We start from the raw sequence: 23,348 nt of genomic DNA, 5'->3' as shown, positions 1-23,348 counted from the left end.
GGGCGGAAACTTGGAGGCTACTTGAAATTAACTTGAGGCCAGCATAGTGAGATATATGAAAAGGAAAATGATAGGTGTAATGTTGATACTAAAGAAGAGCAGAGTCGGTCAGGGAATGAACGTAAGGTAATGATATCGTAGTTGAAAGTCGGAAGAAATGGGCATGGCAAGGCAAAGCACTGCGGAAACCACAGCGCTAAAAAAAAACGAACTAGACAATAAGTGAAACACGTGGACATATGCTCAGCGTATGTTTCTTTTCTGGAGCTCAACGCAACATAAATTATGTGAAGATCTCCTCTACACGCGCAGTAATCACTGCTGGCTGCAAATCGGGTATTACAAAGATCGTTATAACAACCCGTAGTTCGCCCGCACTGGCCCGAACATAGCCCGTAGGGCGCTTCGATACAACCTCGCGGCGCGCGGAGTTTGGCGCGCGCATGGAGGAAACTCTATGATCGAGGCACCATAGAGAAAGCACTCGGATGGATGGATGAATGAATGAATCATAAAGTTAACATGAATGAATGAAAGAAAGAAAAAAAAAGAAAAATGAAAGGAAGGAGCGTTCTGGCATAGTTCTGAAGCTCCCGATTCTTGGCCGATCTAGGGACCCTAGCCGATCCCCCAGTGTGGGTATGTGCCATCTTTTCAAAGGCTAACAACAACTACTTTGAAACGGGTGGTGGTGGTTGCCACCATCATAGAGTTTCTAAATATTTAGAAACTCTATGACCACCATGCTCGGCTTTTTCTTCTTAATTTTTGTTTAACGATATTTTCATTTAACGCTATCGGCCGAACCTAGGCCTGCCGCGCGGCGGCGGGAACGCAAAGCAATGGCCGACGGGGGTGTGGTGGCTCAGGTGGCGGTTCATATAAAGTTGTGTACGCATCGAGTTCCCATAATGGGCTGTGCTCCGCGTTCAAAATCGTGCCGGGTGCGCTTTGAATTGCGTAATATCGTCTGGCCCCGCTCACCCGACATTACTACTCGGGTTTACTGTACGAGAACAAGTGCGTTCGGTGAGTGCCAACCGCTTCAACTTTGCTGTGGTCGCCTTGTTCACTTGTGGTTGATGGCTTGGTGGTTACTTTTCGCTACGAAATCGAGGCTGAATTTATCGTTTGCGTGTATGTTGGCGCGTGTGAACGGTGAAAAATGCCACAGTAGCCGCACTGAAGAGAGGAGCGGGCTATCAGATATGGTGCGTCACCACGCAGTCTACCGAGCTCTTCGTTGGAACGCGCAGCGCTCTGTCACACTTCACAGGTGTCGAAATTCTTGCTCCGTTTCCTACTTTACAGGGACGTCATGGCACGAGATGACAAGTTTTCTTTGGTCGCCCAGTTTGACGATACCTGCCGGTGCTTTTCAACGAACACAGACACGACGGAAGAAGGTGCGGGAGCCAATTTTCTGTTTTGTTTCTATAAACCGCACACACGTCGGTGTGTCTTCGAAGCTGTTAGCGGGCACAAATTCACAATTGCCGGTCTTGTGCAATTGCTGGTGTCGTAATAAGGTGGCCATGTGCTTTAGTTTCGAAAAGGACCGTTATCATGGGAAAAAGTTTCGTTCAGCTCACTGTTTGAAATGACGCCTGTCAGTTGTATTTCTTTTTTTTTTTCGACAACAAACTGACACATCAGTACCGTGCGGGCTTCTGTTCGGTCATGAATATCAGTGAGAAACTTATTTCTGGTAGGAGTAACTTTCTAGGATTCGCGTTACTCCATCATTAGATAGCAGCTGCTGAGTGCTGTGCCCTATAAGCATCCTGTGTACCTTTTACAGAGCTGCTTTTGGAGTTCGTACGTAATCAGGAAGAGTGCCGCAATCGATGGCATTCTTCTGTTGCCGAGAATGCAGAGTTAAAGAAGCGGTTAGCCCCTCTGACTGCAACCACCAAGGAGCTGGAGCGGAAGCTGGCAAATGCCAAGTAAGTTCAGTTATGTTCTGCTCTCGCTGAGACTGTGTTCAAGGTCTACAGGCCAAAGCAGTGCCGCATTTAGTTATTTCAATTGCATTACAAAAAAAAAAAATTGCTAGGATGTGAGAAACTGTGCTTATTGCAGTAACTAATATCTTTCACCTAATTTTAAAAGCTAGGCTTATTCCACTCACAAGAACTGTTCTATTATGACTGTGATGCATAGATATCATGTCCGTAGTGCACTCATTCTTCTAGAGCACTCGGGTAACTTGCGTGGAGGCCGTGACTTGAATGACCAGATCAGGGCACGCAGGGCAGTTCCAAACAGTTTGGCAGACACAAGCAAAGCCCGTTGCCGTTTTTCCCTGATTATTAAAGCAAAATATAAAATCGTATTTAATTGCCTGCAATTATAAGTGTGCTTTTTGTACATGCTCTCAAACTTTCTTGGTTAGCAGTGCTCATGAAACAAATGTGCTGCAGTGGTCTTCACATATTGCAGTAAAGCTTGAAGGTCAGCTTCATTCATGGCCTTGCCTTAACTATAAAAGCACATAAATACTTGGTTAGCCTTCTTTCTCAGTTTTTGTGATAAGCTAGCAGCACGATTTGATACATGGTCAAAGAAAGACGCAACATGACGATTACCACCTGTTCGTTTTTTTTTTTTCCAAACTCTATGGCAGTCAAATGTTGTGCTTCAAACCCACGAGTCACTGTCACGTGGTGCTAGACAATGCCAGAGCACATTGTTTGCACATGCCATATATAACTTTCCTGCTTGGCGCATCAAAGCTAATCCTGCTCCTTTGGGATATCACACTGCTTGTATTTTATAGGGCTTCATTTACATGCAAAAACGTGGTGACCGTGCCTTCTCTTGCTTTAGGGAGGTTTTAAGGAAAGAGCTACTCCGCAGGGAAAGATGCGAAGATGAGGTGCAAGTACAGGTAATACATCTTCAATGTTTTTGTATGCGTGTCTGTGTGTGCATGCACACTGACATTTTAGCCTGACAGTGTTAGAGCAGACGTTTGGACGAAAGCCATGGGCATTGTTGCTTTAATTCAGGATTAGGCCAGGGGCCTGCGACCTTGCACATAGAGGTCACATGTTGAGGTGGCCTCATGCTGACAATAAAATTGAGGTGATTAGTGCAGAATCCAACTCATAGGCCTTTGGTTGTAAGTTAGATGCGCTACCTCTCTACTCCGTTTCATGCATCAGGTGCAACGGTGTCAAAGCTAGCGCTCTTGTTTGTGCTGCTTGCATCCGCTACCAAAAAGTAGTGCATTGCTTGTGTTAAAAGACATAGTAAATGCTTTGCCTGCCGGCTTACTACATGACACACTCTTCATGAGTTTCATTAAATGCACTCTTATTGCTGACGACATGCTGACGCTTTCTTGTGCCATAAACCACTCGGCCACAAAACAAGCGCGGAGTAACACGCCTTCCTCTATTTTTTTTTTTTTCATGCGGACTACTTCAATACCTTTCACGGTGCTGCACTTGATGTATGAAACAGAGTATAGGCCATTGAGACACGTTCGTTCGACTTACTTGGTTAAAGGGAGACCTTGTGTGTCGTGTGGTGTATTACATGGTCCAGTATGCCTACTGATGTATGCTAATGAATGTATGTAATTATAAAGAGGTACTAACTGAGGAAGTAACAAATAGTTTATGCTGTTGCGTTAGTGTCCCCCCCCCTCCCCCCTAATTTTTCTTTATTCTGCTCTTTCAGCAACTGCAGATAGATCTCTTCCGAGCGTTCCTTGCAAACACAACCGAACTCCCTGACGAGACGGCAGAGAAGCTCTCCATTCTTGTGCCTGCTGACACAGGGAAGCTCTGCAACCAAAGCAACAGGTTAGCTGCAAATATATTCAGATGTGCAGTCTTAGAGGCCTTTAATGACTCTTATTTGCTTTTATTTTTCTTTGTCTGAGGTGTAGCAGGGCTTGGAAGTTTTAATGAGTTTCCCTATTTCTGCAGGCACGGTTTGGTTGTGTGTGCAGCTTTTAAAAGGCCGGCAGCTTTCAATAATTGCCACAGGGGTGCAAAAAGTAGATACGAAATGCCTGGGGGCTCTGGGAAATCTAACTGGATGATACTGTTGAAATTTATGCTTAGTTTCAGTACAGTGTTTGATGCTTTCTAAAATTTCCAGTTTCCAAAATTGAGCAGGGTATCAAAAACACAATTAAATGCTTGCTGTTCTTGCATATGCAATGGCTGTCCTGTAGCTGGTTAAGTAGCCTTGATGGAACAGGGGTGCGAGCATATCCTTTAGCAAATATCAAGAAGGCATGGAAATGTGTGCCCTTTTCTAGAAGCAAATATATCTGTACTCGTTTGCAGAAGTGAAAACAATCTGCACAGTAGGCTGTATAGTGGATCCACTGACAGAAGAGCGTGTGGTCGGTATGCCTGCCCTTGTGAAATGACCTGTTCAACATAGGAAGGCTGTTGACAGTTTTTCATCGCTAATATGGCTGGCTATACTGAATCATGCAGGGCTTCTCCTGAGTGACTCTTTCGCTGTAAAGGGGAGGTAGCGAATTGGTCCGTGGGGAAACTGAATGGGTTATGAGATGACAGAAACTTATCAGGTTGCAGACAGCCACCAGTGGACGTAGTATTCTACTGCTGACAGCTCGCTCGCACTGAAATACAGCGTTTTTGACCTCTTGAATGGATGTTGCAAATGATCTCTGATGCCTCCATTGGTTGGCTTGTAAAACTGGTCAGTGTACACACCAGGCTGCTTGGTTACCTGTGGTTACAATTCCCGCGCATTTCAGGCAGGCTGCGATCGACGAGTCTGTGGGCTCTGTGCTTTCGCCCTCTGGAGACAGTTTGGACGTCACCGGTGATGGTAGCTGTGGGGCCAGCACTCCTCTGCCCGTGCAGGGGAAGCGTCGCCACAGCACCTTCTTTGGAAGCACGTCGCCGGTCGCCAAAAAGCACAAGGCGAGTTGCCTTGGTTTTTAGTGCGGAAGCGATCGCAAACACCAACCAGAAATCGTCACTTAGACTGTTCTTTTGCCGTTTCCTCAGTTAAAAGTAAAAAAAGATAAAACTCATTTTCATACTTATCTCCAAATTTGGCCCACCCCCGAAATTTGACCTTGGCTGATTTGGACCAAAATCGATGTCCAGTCATAATTGAGCATGCCTGGCACAATGGCGACCTTCAAATTTGGACCACGTAATTTCCGAAATTTGGCCCTGAGCCGCTTCCCAAATTTGACCCTGGCAGATTTGGACCAAATGTCCAACCATAATTAAGAGTGCTCAAGATAATAGCCACCTCTAGGCGTGGCCCGGGCCGTTGCCAAAATTTGACCTTGGCAATATGGGAATGCTTTCGCACTACGATAGGTTTAACCAAGTTAGAACCCTGACAATTTTTCCTACTTTTTTCTTTTTAGGCTTCTGGAATGCTGGCTCTCCAACTGATTTTTATTTGCACATGACTAGTTTCTTGGATCACCGGCAGACTGGCAAAGGCCAGATATTGCTTACTTGCATGCTTCTCAGAGCTGAGCGTTCTTAATTATGGTTGGAAATTTGGTCCAAACCTGCCAAGGTCAAATTTGGGGAACGGCTCAGGGCCAAGTTTTGGAAATTACCCGGTCCAAATTTGAAGGTCGCCATTGTGTCAGGCATGCTCAATTATGACTGGACATCGATTTTGGTCCAAATCAGCCAAGGTCATATTTTGGGGGTGGGCCAAATTTGGAGATAAGCATGACAATCCGTTTTATTTTTTTTACTTTTAAGTGTTGCTAGGAAACGCCAAAAGAACAGTTTAAGTGACAAGATTTCTGGTGGGTGTTTGAGAGCGCTTCTGCACTACTTGATACAGCAGCAACATTGGGGAAAGGTTTGTAGAGGACTTTTCAAGGCTTGCAGTGTAGTGGTAGCAGTAGCCATGATAACAGTATGGGCAGTATAACGGTAGTGGGAAGTAGCATGTCAAACAGGAAACTTGGTGTAAGCATTCCTGGAATGTATGCCCACCTTTTGACCGATAAAAATGAGCACTGTCACGTTCGCTTTCTGGATTATAAGTGTATTCCTTCTCTGTACATGTGGCGTATTTGCCAACTGCAGCCAGCAGAAACATCTGTCCTCGCGACCACCTGTGGAGCTGACCTAACGAGTAGCACACCCCCGGGAGAGAGCGTAAGTTAACATGATGCTGCTAATTTCAAACAAGAAGCAAAAGCTGAACCAGAAACTGTGTGACCAGTTTGAAAAAAAAAAAAATGTGCTGAGAGCTTGGCTAGTTAGTCTGTCTAGTATGAAGAACATCTTAGAGCATGGAAAATCATATGGCCAAAGCACAAGGCCATGCATACTGGCACTGCTCATGCGGATCTTCATTGTTTCATCTTTCATGTTGTTGGAATTTTTTTCACCAGGAAAAAAATCTAGAGCATGATGTGGGATTGATACTTCTGTCTCGGACATCCTCAACACAGTTGTAGTACACTTCACCACAGCAGTGGTTCATTTAGCTAGGGTAGACATTTTGGAGGAGCGTTTGCAATCGTTGCACAAAGTGGTTGAATTCAGTACTAGCAGGTTATACAGTGGCAATGGTCCGCAAAAAACTATCATGGGCATAACTCTTATACAGCGTTAATTTTCTACTGTTCCAGTAACCAATTTTACCTTGCGCAATTTGTTCTAATAGTTTCTTTTGTCATGAAACACTATTGTGTTATAGGTTGCTGTAAACCTGGCAGTTCAAGGAACCAAGGCAGTTCTCTAAAAAATCTTGCACTAGCAACTGACCGCCTGCATGTCTGCAGAACCTGTAGCACTGCGCAGTCCCTAGCGAGCAACTTCTGGCATTATGTTCTTGAAGAAAATGCCGTAATTTTTATGTGCCTGCACAACCTATAAATTGCCGTGTATTCATCGATGAGGGTTCTGCACTCTTATTCTTGTCCTTGATTAAACTTTCGACAACCTTGTTGCTAGGTGTGGATGCCTGTCTAACATCTGCTGGACCTGCCTGTAGCTGCTCTCCTAGTCTTTTTTTTTTTTTTTTTTGCTGTTCTCAACAGGATCAGAGCAAATGTCATGCAGTTGTGTGTGCGTGCGATTGCCGAGTCGTTCACCGATTAAGGTCCTAACTGAACGGAACATTGTTCATCTCCTGTACAGGCCCAAGATGAAATGGAGGGAATTGGTGAGAGTGCAGTTCACACGACCATCATTACCGCAAATGGCAAGGAACTTGTGGCGAGTTCCCAGGTGACCGGTCGGCCCGTTGTGCCACCTGCTCCACTGCCGGCAGCTCCAGCACCAGTACGCTCTCCTTCTCCTCCTCTACCATCTCCTCCATCTCCTCCGGTGGAAGCTCGTCTGGCAAGTGCGCCCACGACACCCAAGTTTACCAGCGGTCAGTCACGTTTGCTGCTACACTCGCCATTGACATCGAAACCTACACAGCCCCGTAGATGACACCTGAGCTTGCTGCTGGTGCAATGACCAGGTTTTCTCTAAACAGCGATCGTCTGCCATTTAAATTCTAGTAAGGACAGATGCTTCGCCAGCAGGGATTAAACAATAACCTCTTCTCACAATGGCCTAGTGGGCTAGAAGACACAATTTCAAGCTCTTCCACTGAGGGCCATCCCATATACCACATGATCTTCACTACATGGTTAAATGACCCATTATTTTTCTCTTTGCCAAAGATTCTTTGTCACTGGGGCAGGAATGTCGCTTTGTTAAAATGAGGTTACAATTGCAGAAGTTGCTTTGGCTCGCAGCCCCTTCAAGCACAGTGTCCGTATTTGTGGGTATGACCTGAACACTGTTCAATGCTCTCTTACAAGACTTAATGTCCACAAAAGTGGACACACTGAAAATGTGCTGAAATCTGGGAAATGTGTAGCACCATCGCAAACCAGGCTTGCAAGACAACCATGAAATCGTTGAGATAGACTGTGGCATTTCTTTGTAGCTCTGTTGCCTGCAATGAGTGTTTTCCTTTGCTTGTTTCGCCTTTGCTCATTTGTTTGTATAATGATGTGTAATATAAGCAGGTCAAGAGGCATAATTGGTACCTTGCAAGCAGCGTTGAGTCATGGCGTGGACACATAATGTCCTGATGAATTGCCTAATTAATCACATGGGGAGGAGAAAATTTTCGCTGTGTAGTCTTGGCACCTGGTCGTTCATAAATTGAATTTTAAAATTTTCCCCAGATTACATAATTGGCACCTCCTGGGGGGATAGTATCTCATTATGTGCTGTTGTATACTGTTCGCTGTTTTATTTGTTTTTAGTATTACCTGGATTAAGGACTCGCTGCTGTCCATATGCTGTCCATATATGTGGAATTTAATGTCACGAATGTGCACATGGGCTGCAAGAGCCGTTCTAGTGGAGGATGGACATCTCGTAGCGCGTGGACGTCTTTTGTGTTTCACCTCCATTTACATGTGGCTGCTGCAGTTTGGATTCTATCCCACAACCCTCATGCTCAGCATCTGAATGCCATAGCCACTGGGGCAGGTAACTGCATAAGGACTGTGGCACTGACACCGTTAATTTGTACAGATGTCCACACACTTGTCTAGGGTGCTGGAACAACACATTATGTCATGTGTTTATGACATTCGTTGCTACCCGGCTAGCTCCATGCGTGCATCTTTTTGAGACATGAGAAGTAAAGCACAATTCATACAAATGTGCACGCTCAGTGAGGTTGTCTAGAGCCCCAGGCCACGTGTGCCACTGCACTCCCATGTGCACCGTTCAAGTGCTCTCTACCTTGGAGCAAATGCGACATTGGTTGGAATGTACTCTTTATCAATAAAACTGTTCGCATGGCTGGTGGCTGAAAATGGAACCAGGATCCGCGCCCAGCACTCCAGTGGCCCAGCGACGGGCACATGCGGCCCTGGGTGCCTCCATGCCCAGACGGAGCAGCTCAGCTGAGAAGCTGCTGACACGTCCGCACAGCTTCATCACCAAGACTTCGCTCAAGACAGATGCCGTCTGCGGCCCCTGCGGCAAGCGCATCTGGTTCTACAAGGCCATCCTCAAATGCAGCCGCTGCCAGTCCATCTGCCATCCACAGTGCAAGTACCAGGTGCGTTGGTGCTGCCCTCGGGCACCCCGAGGCTGCACTGGGGCAGCTCTTGGTTACAAGCATGTGCCAACTATGTCTTAAGCTTGTCCAAGATTTTTGCCATTGGTACTGCTTTATCAGTGGCATTGATTTATACCATAGCAAAAAACAACTGAAAACCAATCCTGTAGTCTATCAAGTTACTGACAGCAATTGGTCTATTCTCATGCTTGTCTTATAGCTGGCCTAATGATGTGTTGGTCTTATAGCCCTAATAGTACATTTGTGTAACTGAGCATCTGCCTCTGTTTATTGGGCCACTGCAGTGGCTCCGTGGTTATGGCGCTCGGCTGCTGACACGGGTTCGATCCCGGCCACTTCAGTCGAATTTCGATGGAGTCTAAATTCTAGAGGCCGGTGTACTGTGTGAAGTCAGTGCACGTTAAAGAACCCCAGGTGGTTGAAATTTCCAGAGCCCTTCACTATGACGTCTCTCATAGCCTGAGTCGCTTTCAGACGTTAAACCCCTATAAACCAAGCATGTTTATTGACCTATTTGTGTATTGGTTTATCAGGCTCGCAAACTGCACAACGGGGTTGTGCAAGAGCTGCCATGCCATGTTCAGCTGTAAAGTTATAAGCAGTTTGCATGTCTCGCTGTTCTATGTAGCTGCTGTATTTCCCACACAAACTTCAGATTCTTTAGCACTGCTACGTAATGATTTGCCTGCTCACGTGTCAGCAGTCTGTAAATGCATCTCTGGGTTCACTTCAGTCTTCATGCAGTGTATTCATTTCTGTTGTCCTTCATCTGCAGTTTTGTGCCATACCATTCCTTGCATTTCTATAATTGCTCTTTTCTAACCTGAAAGTTCAGGTACCAAATGCAATTCTTCAGTGTTCTATACAGCCGAACTTTGTTACAGCGAACTTGTACAAAATCGTGAAACAGTTCGATGTAGCCGGATTTCCTAATATCGGGAAAACTTTAGCAGGAAAAGCGGAGTTTCTTCAGTGAGAGGACGGCAACTCGGAGATACCTTCCCCGAAGTTTTAGCGCTGTTTTAAAGCCGCTTGTGGTTATTCCAGAGGCCGCAAAATGTCGAACGCCAGTTAGGGTGGTTTCTTCTCATAACAACGGTGTCTCATGAAACATAGGAAAGCAGAACAACAGGTATCTCTGCTTACACCACCTCCGTGGTGGCCGACTTGAGCGCAGGACGGTTACTGGAAAGTTACAACCCACCAAGCAGCTTGTTCCAAGGTCAAATGAACAGGTGCGAGAGGCACAAACAGGTGTCAGCTCCCTGGCTACAAGCTGTTCGCATCACTATATCGTCCGTGGTGGTGTTTGCAAGTGTGTGATAAATTGTGAACCTTGGTGCACATGATTGTCACTCCACCACTGGGGACCCAAACCTCATGGGTGACACGAACTACGTAAATGTGTCCTGGTACCTTGCTGCCTGATGTCGCTGAATGATGGCTCCAGCCGCGAGACATCGTGAAGTGGGGGATATCTAGTGGAAATGCTGGAACGGCCCCCGCACTTTCGTCATCCAAAAACTGACATTCCTTATTCCTCTCTGCCCATCGTACTTTTTGCCACTTGTGAGGTGGGCAGAGTAGTGCATCTGTGTGCATTGATGCATGTTGGGCGACCCGTTTTGCACCAGGTTCCGCTGCCTTGCGTTGCACCGTGCCAGACTCCCAGGCGCAACCGTCGTCCCGTCATCTCGGACTATGCGCCGCCCACTCCCCCCATGGTGCCCGCACTGGTGGTCCACTGCATCCGGGAGGTCGAGTGCAGGGGCCTGGATGCCGAGGGCATCTATCGGTGGGTAGTCTTCCCCGGTTTGTTTGCAGTTGTGCATTTTACAGTGATGGCTGTCTTCTGTCTGGAGCTAGACTTTCCCAAGTGGACCAGTTGTTGTGGTTTTCTCAAAGGGCCTCCTTTGGTAACATGCAAGGTCAGCATCCTATTTGCTCACAACCTGCGTAAAGTATGAAGAGTGCTGAACTAACTGGTGGTGGAAATTTCCTTCCTATCTTGTTCTACCCTAATGACTTTAGTAGGCATCCATTCTGTGCAAGCACTCCTGAGATTCTTAAGGTTCTCAGGGTTGTATTCCCGTCTATAATCTAAGTTTTCAGTGCGCGCCCTCTGTCCCCGTGACATAGTGGTCGCTGGACACTTGAAAAACTCATTTCATTACTGCTCTTTTTCCTTTTTTCCCCTTTGTTCCCCTCCCCAAGTGTAGGGTAGCCAACTGGGCATCGCCTGGTTAACCTCCCTGCCTTTCCGTCCATTTCTCTCTCTCTCTCTCATTCTGTGCAGAGGCATTCAAATCTGTGAGTGTCGAGTTCCCTGCTCCACGTAGGGAAGTCATGGGCGCCAGTTATGGTTTCTTCTCTGCCCCTCTTGTCCGAAGCACAGTTCCAGCAAGTAACTACAAGCACCTTCACATATACGTAGGGCTCTGTGCTGGTGTCACTGTTTCCGTATTGGTGTGACTGGAGCAGCTTAGACAATTTGGGTTTGTTGCTGTTTCTGAAAACTGCTCGAATCGTGTTCTGGGCACATTTACAACCTGTGCCTGTTTTGTTATTGCTATGTGCTGACCAGCGGGCCACTGCAGCTTGCTGATGCACGCATTAGTTTCTTAGCACGACAGCATTACAGGTCTCATTGTTCAGAAAATCGGACATTGGCATCGGTGATGTCGGCACTGTGAGCGAAAAATCGCAGGCATGGCTTTGGCAGGAGGTCCCTAGAGAGAAACTCAGGAGGCAGGTGGGCCACCCAGGTCACGTGATCTTGCGGCGCCATCCCAACCTGCCCACCGAATAGTGAGAAAACTGGCCACCGTGGCAGGTGGCAGTTGAATTGGTCGCTCGGGGTGATCAACCAGGGTAGCACAAGGCCCACCGCTGGGAGCACCTGCCATCGCAGGGCAGTGGCGCATCGCTTAAGGGGGGCATGGGTCTTAGATCATTTTTTTTTTATTTACTCACCAAATGCAATGAAACTGCACAGACTTAATCAGTTTCTTCTGCTGATTTCAAATATGCAATTTGTTTATTTCTAGGCCAATTAGTTCCTTAGATATTAATATATATCATGCCATTGTCTGCTGAAACAATAGAAAAGAAATGGGCCGCCAGAAATTTAATTTTAATGTGTGGGTAGATACTACAATGTGTGAGGAATGCAACGCTGGAAGCAGTTTTCAGTTTTTTGTCCGTGTGGACAAATGGGCTTAACAGTTAGTTTCATGTGTGTCATGTTTTCTGGCACTGTATGGCTGGTCAACTCCCTTGAAAACTAACTATTAAGCCCATTTGTCCACACGGACAAAAAACTGAAAACTGCTTCCAGCGTTGCATTCCTCACACATTGTAGTATCTACCCACACATTAAAATTAAATTTCTGGCGGCCCATTTCTTTTCTATTGTTTCAGCAGACAATGGCATGATATATATTAATATCTCAGGAACTAATTGGTCCAGAAATAAACAAATTGCATATTTGAAATCAGCAGAAAAAACTGAATAAGTCTGTGCAGTTTCATTGCATTTGGTCTGTAAATAAAAAAAAATGCTCTAAGACCCATGTCCCCCCTTAACTGGGGCACCACTGCGCCAGGAGTGGTATGAGGACTCCCAGGGATCAATGAATGTGAAGTAGAGAATGGCCTTCTGCATATGTGGGAAGTAACCCACTAATGATATCGCATCATACCGTTAAGGCGGAGCTTAAGTGTCCCCTCCCATTTTTTTTAAACGAACTGCACTGCTCCACTGAAATGCGACTAACTACCAGTCTTTAATATGGGAGCAATTACTCACTGGCATCCACCCGAGCGCAGCCATGCGGCTGCAAAGGAAAGCTATGCAGCTTTCTCAGAAACTTCGTAGTTGAAGAAAAGATTTTCTACGAAGTTTCTGAGAACGCTGTATAGCTTTCCTTTATAGCCGTAAGGCAGCGCTCGGGTGGATGTCAGTGAGTGAACAATTCCTCTTGTAGGACACATGGTAGTAGTGTCATCAGAAACTGTCCCTGCTTGCTTGCTCTTGTACCTTCTTGCTGAAAACTTGCATTCTCCTGCTGCTTGTCTGATGGGTATATTAGTCTTTAATTTATGTGCTAACTGCAGGGCTGTGAAATGCAGCCAGAGCGGGCAAGGGTCAGGTGGGCAGATGAGATTAGGAACTTTGCTGTGGTAAGGCAGCCATAGCCAACACACAAGGTCATTTGGAGGTCACTGGTAGTGGCCCATGTTTTGCAGCGAACATAATTGGGCTGATGATGGAACATCTCTTCTTCCGACCTCCAGGGTGCCCGGTGCGCAGCGGGAAGTTCGTGACATAAGGGAGAAATTCCAGCCCAGCAGAGGGGTTCCAAACTTGGTAAGTCTAGTAAACCTTGCTCATTCGTAATGCACCAGCTCAAGAAATGTTCCAACCTTGTGCGAAAAAAGACTAGGAATACGCCTTAGTTTTTGTTACACTTCCCAGTCTGAGCATCCCTAAAATTGTCTTCGGGAACCTCTTGCAACTGTGGATGTTCCTTGAGATGTGTTGTTTTGGGTGGAATCTGGTGATCGGCTTTACAGACGGAGCATTTAGATCTCCATACTTGCTGAATAAAAGAATGTATTACTGCTAAGCACGCAGTTCGGCACATTACGCAATGCTACCTCTTTGAGGGCCATAAGGACATGGTCTGTGTGTGCAGATGTCCTTCCAGTGTGGTGAGCCAATACTGAACAGGCTCCGACGAAACAATAACACAGCTAACGAACGATGTATCGCTCTTAAAAGAAAATGTGTAGTTTTTGCTGAATACGTGCAGGCAACTTTTCTGTGCAGTTGATATTCCAGTTTTTTTTTTAATTCTTTTTTTCTCTTTGTCATGTAATTTCACATTGTGATCTATTTGCACTATTTGCTTCTATTTCTGTGACCTTTAGCGATGACCTTTTACCGCACCCTCTTTTCCCAGTGTGCTCCTCCCAAAGGAATCGCCCTCTATTATTCGGGCTTGTCGTCCTTTAAGAAGTGAAATATGTGCCTCAATTCATGCTGCAGAGTGTACCCTAGTTAGCACAGGGTTTTTTTTTTTTTTTTCTCAGGCCAAGGCTGACATCTATGCAGTGTGTGGCGCCCTCAAGGACTTCCTGCGCTCCCTGAATGAGGCACTCATCACCAGGTCCCTCTTGCAGACCTTTGTAGAGGCAGCGAGTAAGATCAGACTCTGTATCGTTGAGTTCTAGTTTGGATTGGTTTAGTAGGCGTGAAAAAATTCACTCATTTTGTTCAACATGGGTGCTTCATGTGTTTCACTTGTAAAATGCTCATCACATATCTGAAAGCGTCGGGTGTTTCAAGCATTGCATGTCTAGAGAAAAGAAAATTGGCATTGCCAGTGATGACTGGCAACATCAATCCAATGACCACAGAACATTAAGAGGCATCTGTGTGATCAAGGAAAATGGCGTTGCATAATGTCATTGCTGCATATTAACACCAATCGATACTTCTCGCAAAACACTGTAGTGGAACAGAATCTCGCATTGGAGTGGGTGAGGGATCAAACGCGGGTTGATGCCATCATAGTTGAAATCAAGAGGAAGAAATGGGCTTGGGCAGGGCATGTAATGCGGAGGCAAGATAACCGCTGGTCCTAAGGGTAACGGAGTGGATTCCAAGAGAAGGCGAACGTAGCAGGGGGTGGTAGAAAGTTGGGTGGGCGGATGAGATTAGGAAGTCTGCGGGGATGCGGCGGCCGCAACAGGCACAGGACAAGGTTAATTGGAGAGAGAGACATGGGAGAGGCCTTTGTCCTGCAGTGGGCGCAGTCAGGCTCATGATTGATGGTGACGGTGCAGAACTGGAAGGCGAGGACCAGGTGTGGTCCACCTGGCAGGCGGTGAGCCAGCTACCGCGGGCTAACCGGGACACCCTGGCCCTCCTGGTGCTTCACCTGCAGACGGTGGCCGCCCACCCTGAGGCCAAGATGCCCATTCTCAGCCTGGTGCGCATCTTCGCCCCCACCGTGGTGGGCTTTTCCGTGGCCACCACAGCACCCAGCATGCTTGGCGAGGTGGACCAGCAGTACCGGGTGAGTGAGGGCAGCACCAACTCTAGTCCTACCACCAACTCTTGTTAGTTTGTTTCACAGACTTCCAGGCGTGAGTTGCTTGTAGATGCCAAAGCACAATAAATGGGTGTTTTCACTCTTTCTGGGATTCTTTTTCTCATGCACTGTTCAAGCAGCCAGTAGATGTGAAGAACCAGCTGAGCTGACCCTTAAAGGTGCACTAAAGAGGAATCTGAACTAGTCTTTTTTACCGCGGGAACTCTATCTACACGTTTACAGCATTCTTAGAAACTTCGAATTATTGTCCTGTGCAGCTGATTTCAGTCATTTAAATCGGGTTAAACATCCAGTGCTCCCATTTTTTTTTAATTCCCCGCAGACGGTGGGAGGTGTCAACGCATGGAGTGCCTTTCAAGCTGTCACGTGGTGGCTTCACTCTCACTTTTATTTTGTTTTAAGTTTCCGTAAATAAATAGGTCTAGTCAGAGACTACATAGCTGCAAATTAGGCCCATGGAAATAAAAAATATGCGTGAACTTTTTCTTTTCGCTGATCGCTAAGTATCACTCCGCTGATGGCACAGTGGAAAGCCGCCACGGGATTGGCTGAAAGGTTGGTTGGCTCCTCCTACCCTCTGCAGTGAGTTAAAAAAAAAAGGCAGGAGCCAGGACGTCTAACCTGAATTTAAACTAGGAAAATCGGCCACACAGGACAATAATTCGAAGTTTCTAAGAATGCTCTGAACATATAGATCGAATTCTCACAATAAAAAGATGAGTTGAGGTTGCTCTTTAGGGCACCTCTAATAATTTTGACCCTAGAAGAACTGCAGATTGTTTCTAATATTGCCGAGCTTGAGTTGAGCATTTTTATCTCATATAATGTTGACGGGGCCAATGTTTCTGTTTCACTAAACTGACAAATTAAGAGTTCAGATTAATCAGACTTCACAGTATTACTTTGATTGATATAAGGCAGCAGTCTACAAAAATGCAAGGCAAATACTAAAGCCATACTGTATTATGTCGACCAGTGCTGAAGAACAAATGTGTACATTTGCAGTCGGTCGGCAACTAGGACAACGAGTCTATTGCATTACATGCAATGCAAGGTGGGTTTAAAGGACAATGGAACTCAACACTGATCGGTGTTTAATGGCACTACGTCCTGCCGTCCTCATTGTCCTTTTGGTCAGTCGCCAATGGGCCGTCAGGTTGGCTTGAGAGTGCTTCAAACTTGCTTCCTGTGCAGTGCCATATCGCACACATGCCGTGCATGAAGACTCGTCTTGGGACTAAATGCTTACGCAAAAGCTCGGCAAATGTAAAGCTCATGGTAGGTGGTGGGGTCCATTTACACTCCTGATTGTGTCCAGCCTTTGTGTAGCTTTCTTGTTCATCACTCATGGTGCCACAGATTATGAGCCTTATGTCTTTTCTTTTTTTCTTTCTTCTGGTCTGTCATGTGCGTGTCATTAATGCTTTTTTGCTGCGCCTGTCGAAATAGTTTGCTTCGAACAATGTCTCAATGGTCCATTCTGCGCAGTCTGGGCCGCTTCTGGATAAGTAACGCAATCTTCTTTCTCTCGCGGTAAGGAAAAAAGGTAAGCTATTGGCAAATTGGTGTTTTGCGTTTACAGGTGATGGAGACACTGCTGTCAATGCCAGCAGAATACTGGACCCAGGTTTTGGACACGTGAAGCAGTGGACTGTTCTTTGCTTCTAAACTGGCACGCCTGGTATGTCCTGCCTAGCAGGCTTTGAGTGATGAATGCTGATTTTCTGGTTTCATTGTTCTTCACCAGCGGTTGCATCCAGCTTGGTGATAGTGGTACCCAGCTCTGTTTCTGTCGCGTAGGAAAACGTGCAAAGTGAACACATGGACTGTAGCGGCCGCACCATATCTATTTATGTTCTACCATTACAGGCTTCGTTCACCACAAAATCTGGTGTCTGCGTTGTAGACATAGTCGGCGAAAAATCGTGAGCATGTCACCACTTGCCCACCGGATAGTATGCAAACTGCCCACCATGGCAGGTGGAAGTTAAGTTAATGACTGGTTAATGACTGGTTAATGACTGGTTAATGACTGGTTAATGACTGGTTAATGACTGGTTAATGACTGGTTAATGACTGGTTAATGATAGGTTGGTTGTTTAAGCAACCTGGGCCGCACAAGGCCCATCGCAGGGCAGTGGTGCATCGCTTAACCCTTGCTTCACTGCACCAGGAGGGTATGAGGACTCCCAGGGATGTATATGAATGTAAAACAGAGAATGAACTTCTGCATATATATGGGAATGAACCCACTACGCTATTGCTGCCAAGTCCCTAGCCAGCACTTGAGAGCAAAAATTATGGTCTCCTTAGATTCCTGTCTGCTTGGGTCTGTGGGGCTGGAATAGGCCTGCCGACTGGCTTTGCCGAGAGGATTGCATGCAGGCTAGTCGCACGTGAACACGGGGGTGTATAATTATTGCTTGAATACCATACCCACAGCATTCTTTCCGTCGTGATCCAAAAGTCACAGAAAAAGTAAAAAATTAAACCATTTGAAAACCATATTGTGCTTCTGCCTCTACTTTTTGCGTAAATGTTCAAAAAGACATGGAATTTTTATGAATAGAAAATTTTATTGTACCACATATATGACCAACGAATGGCGCTGTATCCCACAAGTACTGAAGCATTTGAAGCAAAGCCTGCTCGTGGAAGATTTATTTGTTCTGGCAAAAAAATTATTTTCAAACGAATCCCCATCTTTTGCTGTGCATTTCTGCAAAAATTGTGTTGTGCTAGTCTCGGCACTTTTCAAGTTGTGCTGAATTTTTACTTTTTTCTGAGGCTTTTGGATCACCTGTAAAATGAGCAAGACTTGTATTCTTGTGGAGACATTTGCCTGTCTTTTTGCAGTATTAGTGTTCTTTCAGCACTGGAGATTGCCGAAAGAACAGTCAAGAGGAAAACCTTCAATCAAAGTTGGTATAGTTTTTTTTTTTGTCAGCTCTTCGTACCTGTTGCAAGGTTCTTTTGTAAAAGCTGTTCTTGCGTGCATGTGTATTGCAAGCACTTACAGGGTTGACCAGTTTATCTTTTTCTGGTCAACCTAAACAGAATCGCAAAAACGATTTCAAGGGTACCCGTCCACATCTTTAGTTTTAAGCAGAAGCTGTGAAGTGAGGCAAAGCTTGTCTGTTTGCCATGAATTTATGCTTAAGCAGCACATGTCACAGAGAGGAATTATACGGCAATGTTGGCACATGACATAGAATTGTAAGTGCAAGGGACGGGATATAGGACGACTCTCACCTGTGCCGACACTGTCAACTGAAGGAAATTTATTGCAGCAGCAGCAATATACACCTCAAAGGCTACACCCACAGCATAAAAATTGCATCAAAGCTTCAAAACCAAGCAGCGAAATTCCTCGCATTCTCAGCCCTCAAGAAATCTAATCTTTTCTTTTCAGGGTTACAGAAGAGTGCTGATGCAGGCTGTTCCCCTGCGATGAATTGTATGCGCTTCATATAATTCACGCACCATCTAATCCTTTTAATTTTCAGGCTATTCTATACTTGACGCCCTGTTTAAGTGCAAGATTTTAATACTTTTTTACTCTATTGCCTACCAACCTTGACGCCCTGTGTACAGTGCAAGACCTCAATAAACTAGTCCGAAGCCTTTTCTGCATTGTTGGCTGAATTCGTTACCAGAGATGCAGTAGTTCATGTCATCATTCTCTTCCTTTTGTTTTTTTTTTTACAACAGTTGTATTTGGCCCAGTCGAGCTGCAGCTGCCGTTTTATTGTTTTTTTTAGCCTGTTTTTTTGTGCTACGAATCAAAAAGGCCACTGCCGTTATCACACCTGTACACATAGACTCCAGGTCAGACCTAGATTGTAACCACATCACATGGCCAGTCACATGACTATGGTCAGCTAACACTCTCTCCTGCCAGCTAGTGGGCCAACAGCGATCATAACATTCTACAGTGAAGGTGCCGCAGAGTTACCTGTTGTGGCAATAGCTATGTTACTGCCTGCCACGGTGGCTCAGTTTGTTAGTGTGTGGCTGCCGAGCATAAGGAAGCAGGGTAAAATCTCAACCACGGCAGCAGAGTTAAAGTGCACTCACAGATGGTCTAGATTAAACCGGAGCCCTCCACTACGCTGATCTTTCTCTCTTATATCTCTCATTTCTTTCTTCATACCTGTCCTCGTGGCACGGTTGTGCTCATCAATAGGGAATCGCTACGTTTTTGCTCATTACCAATATTCGATCTTTCACTATAGTACCTACTGTTAGCTCTCTAAAACTGGTCATCTTGCAGCTATTACTACTTCCGTTCTCTAGGTTTTACATACTTAACACATCAGTTGCAATAATGTCTAGTGTGTTTCCCTGAAGCTGTGCTTCCTTGAAAAAGAAAGGGGGACTTTATAACTAACATTCTAAATTGTCACTGGAAACAGAATGTGCATTGCAACTTCCAGTTGTAATGACTTGTGCTGTTAAAAGGAGCCATTGGCTTCTGACTAAGAAGTCGAATTAAAAGCTATTGTACTGTGTGTTCAGAAATGGTGGTTCAGCTTGTAGACACTGTCGCTACATGATTCCGTTCTTACCATGGCACAGTCCTGCAACTTAACCTATAGTTTGATACAACTCAAGAAGGCAGCCAATGAATGTGCTCAAAGCAGGTCCTACTGCTAATTGCATCGACCGGTTCTCATGACATCGTGATTAATCTCCTGGCGTGAAATTGCGGGTGATTGGATTAACGATGACCTCATGACACGCGGCTGATACCATCGGCTCAATGGCATCCTTTGAGTGGTATTTACCCAGCATTCTTGACTTATCGTACTATAGTGCAGGTGAATTCTCGAAAACAGAAGAAATTAAAAAATTCTGGGAGGGCACTTTGCTGTTACTAAAGTGTGATGAGGCGAAAGCCACTTCCACCTCTGTTGATGACCCTGTTAGTTATTTCATTGTTAATTTTTGTATTAATTTTTTTTTAACTCTCAATTATTGATTACCAATTAATGACTAATTACTAAGCAGTTACTCATTACTAGTACTGATTAATGGTTACGACATAATGCACCACAATGAATTCAGTGATTTCTGGTTACGGCGTATCACACCACTGATGACTTCATCGGGATGATCAACAGCTATAGTGTGATGGATGGATGGAATGATGAGCTTTTAGAGGCTTTTGCCTTTATCGGTTTATCAGAGCCTTTATCAGCTCTTCTCTCTTTTCTGACACCATGGATTAGGGCTGCTGATTGCAGGGGAGTGGAAATTGCACACAGTGACTTGTAAACTGGAAAATACGGGCTTCTTCAGTCTGGGCTAAAAGAGTTTCTCAGTACTGTGATACATCGGTGCTCAAGTTTTGGAGCATTGGCTCTTATTGGCTAGGTATCTGCACCTGCCGCGGTTGGCAGGTGGCAAAGTGGAGAGTGGGTAAACCCCTCTCTATTTTGAGGGGAATGATAGGCAACGGGGTGGGAGGTGACAGGTGCCAAAGCAGAGAACCAGTAATTCTCCTTCACTTCCTGGTGAGAGGAAGAGGGTGAGAGGTGACAAAGTCCGCACTCATAAGGTTGAAAGATGTGTTTGGCACTTCTTGAAATGAGCGCCATTATGAGCCAAGACCTCACTAACACGCTGCAAACATTCCCTCTTATATGTCCTTCACTCCATCACCCATGAGCATGTATACTCTTTCCTCGTAATTGCAGCCTGCAAACCACACTAAACAAGCTCGTTTCAAATATTTTGCTTAGACGTGGTGCTACTACGCCCTAATTAGACAATGTCAGTGTGTGTGGTCGATGTTAACATCAATGTTGACTGGTTCGAATTAAACCAACTGGGTTTCCAGTTGATGAGCTCAATTGGTCTTACCAGTTGCATCCAACTGCACCCAACTTATCCATATGAATTTCTGCATATTTGATGAACACGGCAGAACTAATATGGTTCTTATAATAATATCTATCAGCTTAACCTACTAACCTGTATTCATCATCTTCACCATGACTGTGGCAAAAATTGAACTGTACTCTGCGGGCAAGCGCAACTGGCCCCAGCATGAGAGCCTCCTAAATGGGGTGTATAAGTTGGAGCAGAAATGTGTTCTCTGGGTGTGTATATTGAGCTTGTATATCCCATGAGTGTCTGAAAGTGTAGTGTTTCTTGTGTGTGATGTATGCATGTCTGTTGGCCTTGATTTCCACAAAAGCATGCGAATTTCAATTCTGTAATAAAAATGTTGATTGGCACGAAGAAATGTCCCCTTCAGTCCTCACAAATTAGTTTTCGTTTTGCACATTAATAATATGTTAATTTGTGGAAATATTTCTCACACTGTGTATTTTACACAACTTAATTGTGACTTATACTTTGTGAATATTTCTGGATGCAATAACTGCCTGTGCTTTGGGTGCGATTGGCCGGGTGCCTAAAAACCACTGGAACCAATTGGTTCCAACTGGAATGTCCAATTGGTTCCAGTGGTTTTTTTCTTGACTAGGTTAGCATGAGCAGGTGCTTATGGGAGGATCATGATGCATGAATATATATGCCATGTGAAGAACATAGTGGAGCTTTGCCATACTGTTGATAAAAAGTGGAAATATTGCCAAAATGATATAAAACATTATATAATAATTATGTTAATAATTATATAGTATTGTAATACTATAATAATATAATATAAGACACTGCTATAAATGGAAGTGTCTTCCACTGCCTGTTTATGCCAGGAATGATCTCTGCTGCTGTCGGTAACCTGCGAGACTTCTGATTTGGCTGACTGTATTGAAGGACACAAGTGCTATCAGTTAAGTGTAGTATACATAGTGACAATATTTTATCCACCAAGCCTCCTTTTCATATCTGTACCAAACAATGGCAGAGATCATGTGTAGTTTCAACTGTAACATCATTTTTTGTCATTTAAAGATAAAGTAACCTATCTGTGGTTGAAGGTGCCACGTCGTTCTCTGAGGAGACATCATCATTAGAGAACAGGTACACTAAATGAGGCGCCAAAAACTGCACATTTTGATGCCGAAAGCAGAGCCTTGAATTAACATTTTGCTGCACCTTTAACTACCTCAAGTCAGAATCCCCACCATTGTGGTGAGATGAATACTGACAGAGCGCATTTGATCTGATACCTCAGATATGTAAGCAAGTTTGATATGTATTTGCATCACTGAATAAATGCACTCTGCTGATAGGACTTACTTTGTTTTTATGCGTTTCTTAGCTTGGTTCTATGTTTTTCCTGTTCTCCCTTTCCACAATGAAACTTCACCTACACTGCCAACTTTCACTACTGCCACAGTTTCACTTGTTTATTGGCTTGCTCGGCTAGGTACAAGTGAAGAGTGGTTATGTGACCAGACTGCGTTAAGTACCTGAGCAGCGCACATCTTTATGGTCTGCGATAACTCACAAGTGCTCGATAATACTATTACATTGTACACTGCAGCCATGCTTGTTCGTTTGCCGTACAATAGCTTTCACTGAATTGATGGCAAAAGTAAGCAATGAAAAGGTGATTTTTTTTCTTAAAGGGGCTCTGAAACACATTCCTAGGAGAGCCCATCAACTAGCTCAATCACTGCACTGTGTTGTCATAAAAACCTGAGCCAAATTATACACTTCTACGTGTTGCAGAGGAGCCACAATCATGCGCGAAAGTTCGCGAGCCTTTCCTGGCGACTTTTTCATGCTCGCATCTTCCTCGGTCACTCACACCTGTATATACAAATTGAGATATGGCTATTGGTTAGATTCTTTCAGACTTCAGGCAGCTACCGTGGCCGCGGCCAATAAGCCACGTAGCTGCGACAGGTCAGGAAGCTCCGCCCACGGGGGTGGGGCCGGTGGAAGAGCGCAGACTTCCAGTGTGCCAAAAGTGGCAAGAGGAGAGGGGAAGGAGCGAAGATGCTGAAATTCAAATTTTGACTACAGATAACTCGGACTCAACAAAGCGCATTAAAAAAATTCTTGCTGGACAATATTCGTGATGAGGCGTGCCTTAACATCCCAGGTGTACCGCAACTTTATTACGGCCCCTTTAAAGGGGCCTAGAAACACTATCTTAGTTGACTGTTTTGCCCATTGATCGCATACAGTGAGTTACAATTATGATATTAGCATGGGTAATACCGC

General features: G+C 45.1%; 1 protein-coding gene across 5 annotated transcripts; it reads left to right on the top strand.

Annotated features, from left to right (window-relative positions):
* The first annotated feature begins 674 nt into the window (after positions 1 to 674).
* Positions 675 to 18,830, top strand: LOC149347380 (uncharacterized). Of its 5 annotated transcripts, XR_016292520.1 has the most exons (16): positions 676 to 1,029; positions 1,312 to 1,406; positions 1,802 to 1,946; positions 2,830 to 2,890; positions 3,688 to 3,812; positions 4,748 to 4,916; positions 6,063 to 6,134; positions 7,125 to 7,362; positions 8,825 to 9,063; positions 10,719 to 10,879; positions 13,381 to 13,453; positions 14,179 to 14,287; positions 14,935 to 15,167; positions 16,786 to 16,884; positions 18,077 to 18,124; positions 18,616 to 18,830. XR_016292520.1 is itself a non-coding variant. In XM_089587032.1 (15 exons), exons 2-14 carry the CDS (start codon positions 1,319 to 1,321, stop codon positions 16,843 to 16,845), a joined length of 1,773 nt encoding a protein of 590 aa, XP_089443158.1. In that variant the 5' UTR covers positions 676 to 1,029; positions 1,312 to 1,318; the 3' UTR covers positions 16,846 to 16,884; positions 18,616 to 18,830. The 5 variants fall into 5 exon arrangements, 4 of the variants coding, with proteins under 4 accessions (XP_089443160.1, XP_089443158.1, XP_089443157.1 ...); XM_089587032.1 differs by lacking the exon at positions 18,077 to 18,124; XM_089587034.1 differs by lacking the exons at positions 18,077 to 18,124; positions 18,616 to 18,830 and having other exon boundaries at positions 675 to 1,029; positions 16,692 to 16,831.
* Positions 18,831 to 23,348: the final 4,518 nt, after the last annotated feature.

The sequence above is a fragment of the Amblyomma mixtum genome, chromosome 4 (genome assembly GCF_055824585.1).
Source record: "Amblyomma mixtum isolate Tamu chromosome 4, ASM5582458v1, whole genome shotgun sequence".
NCBI classification, from domain to species: Eukaryota; Metazoa; Arthropoda; class Arachnida; order Ixodida; family Ixodidae; genus Amblyomma; species Amblyomma mixtum.
Note: the sequence above shows the minus strand (reverse complement) of the source record. Positions and strands in the feature narration are given on the sequence as shown.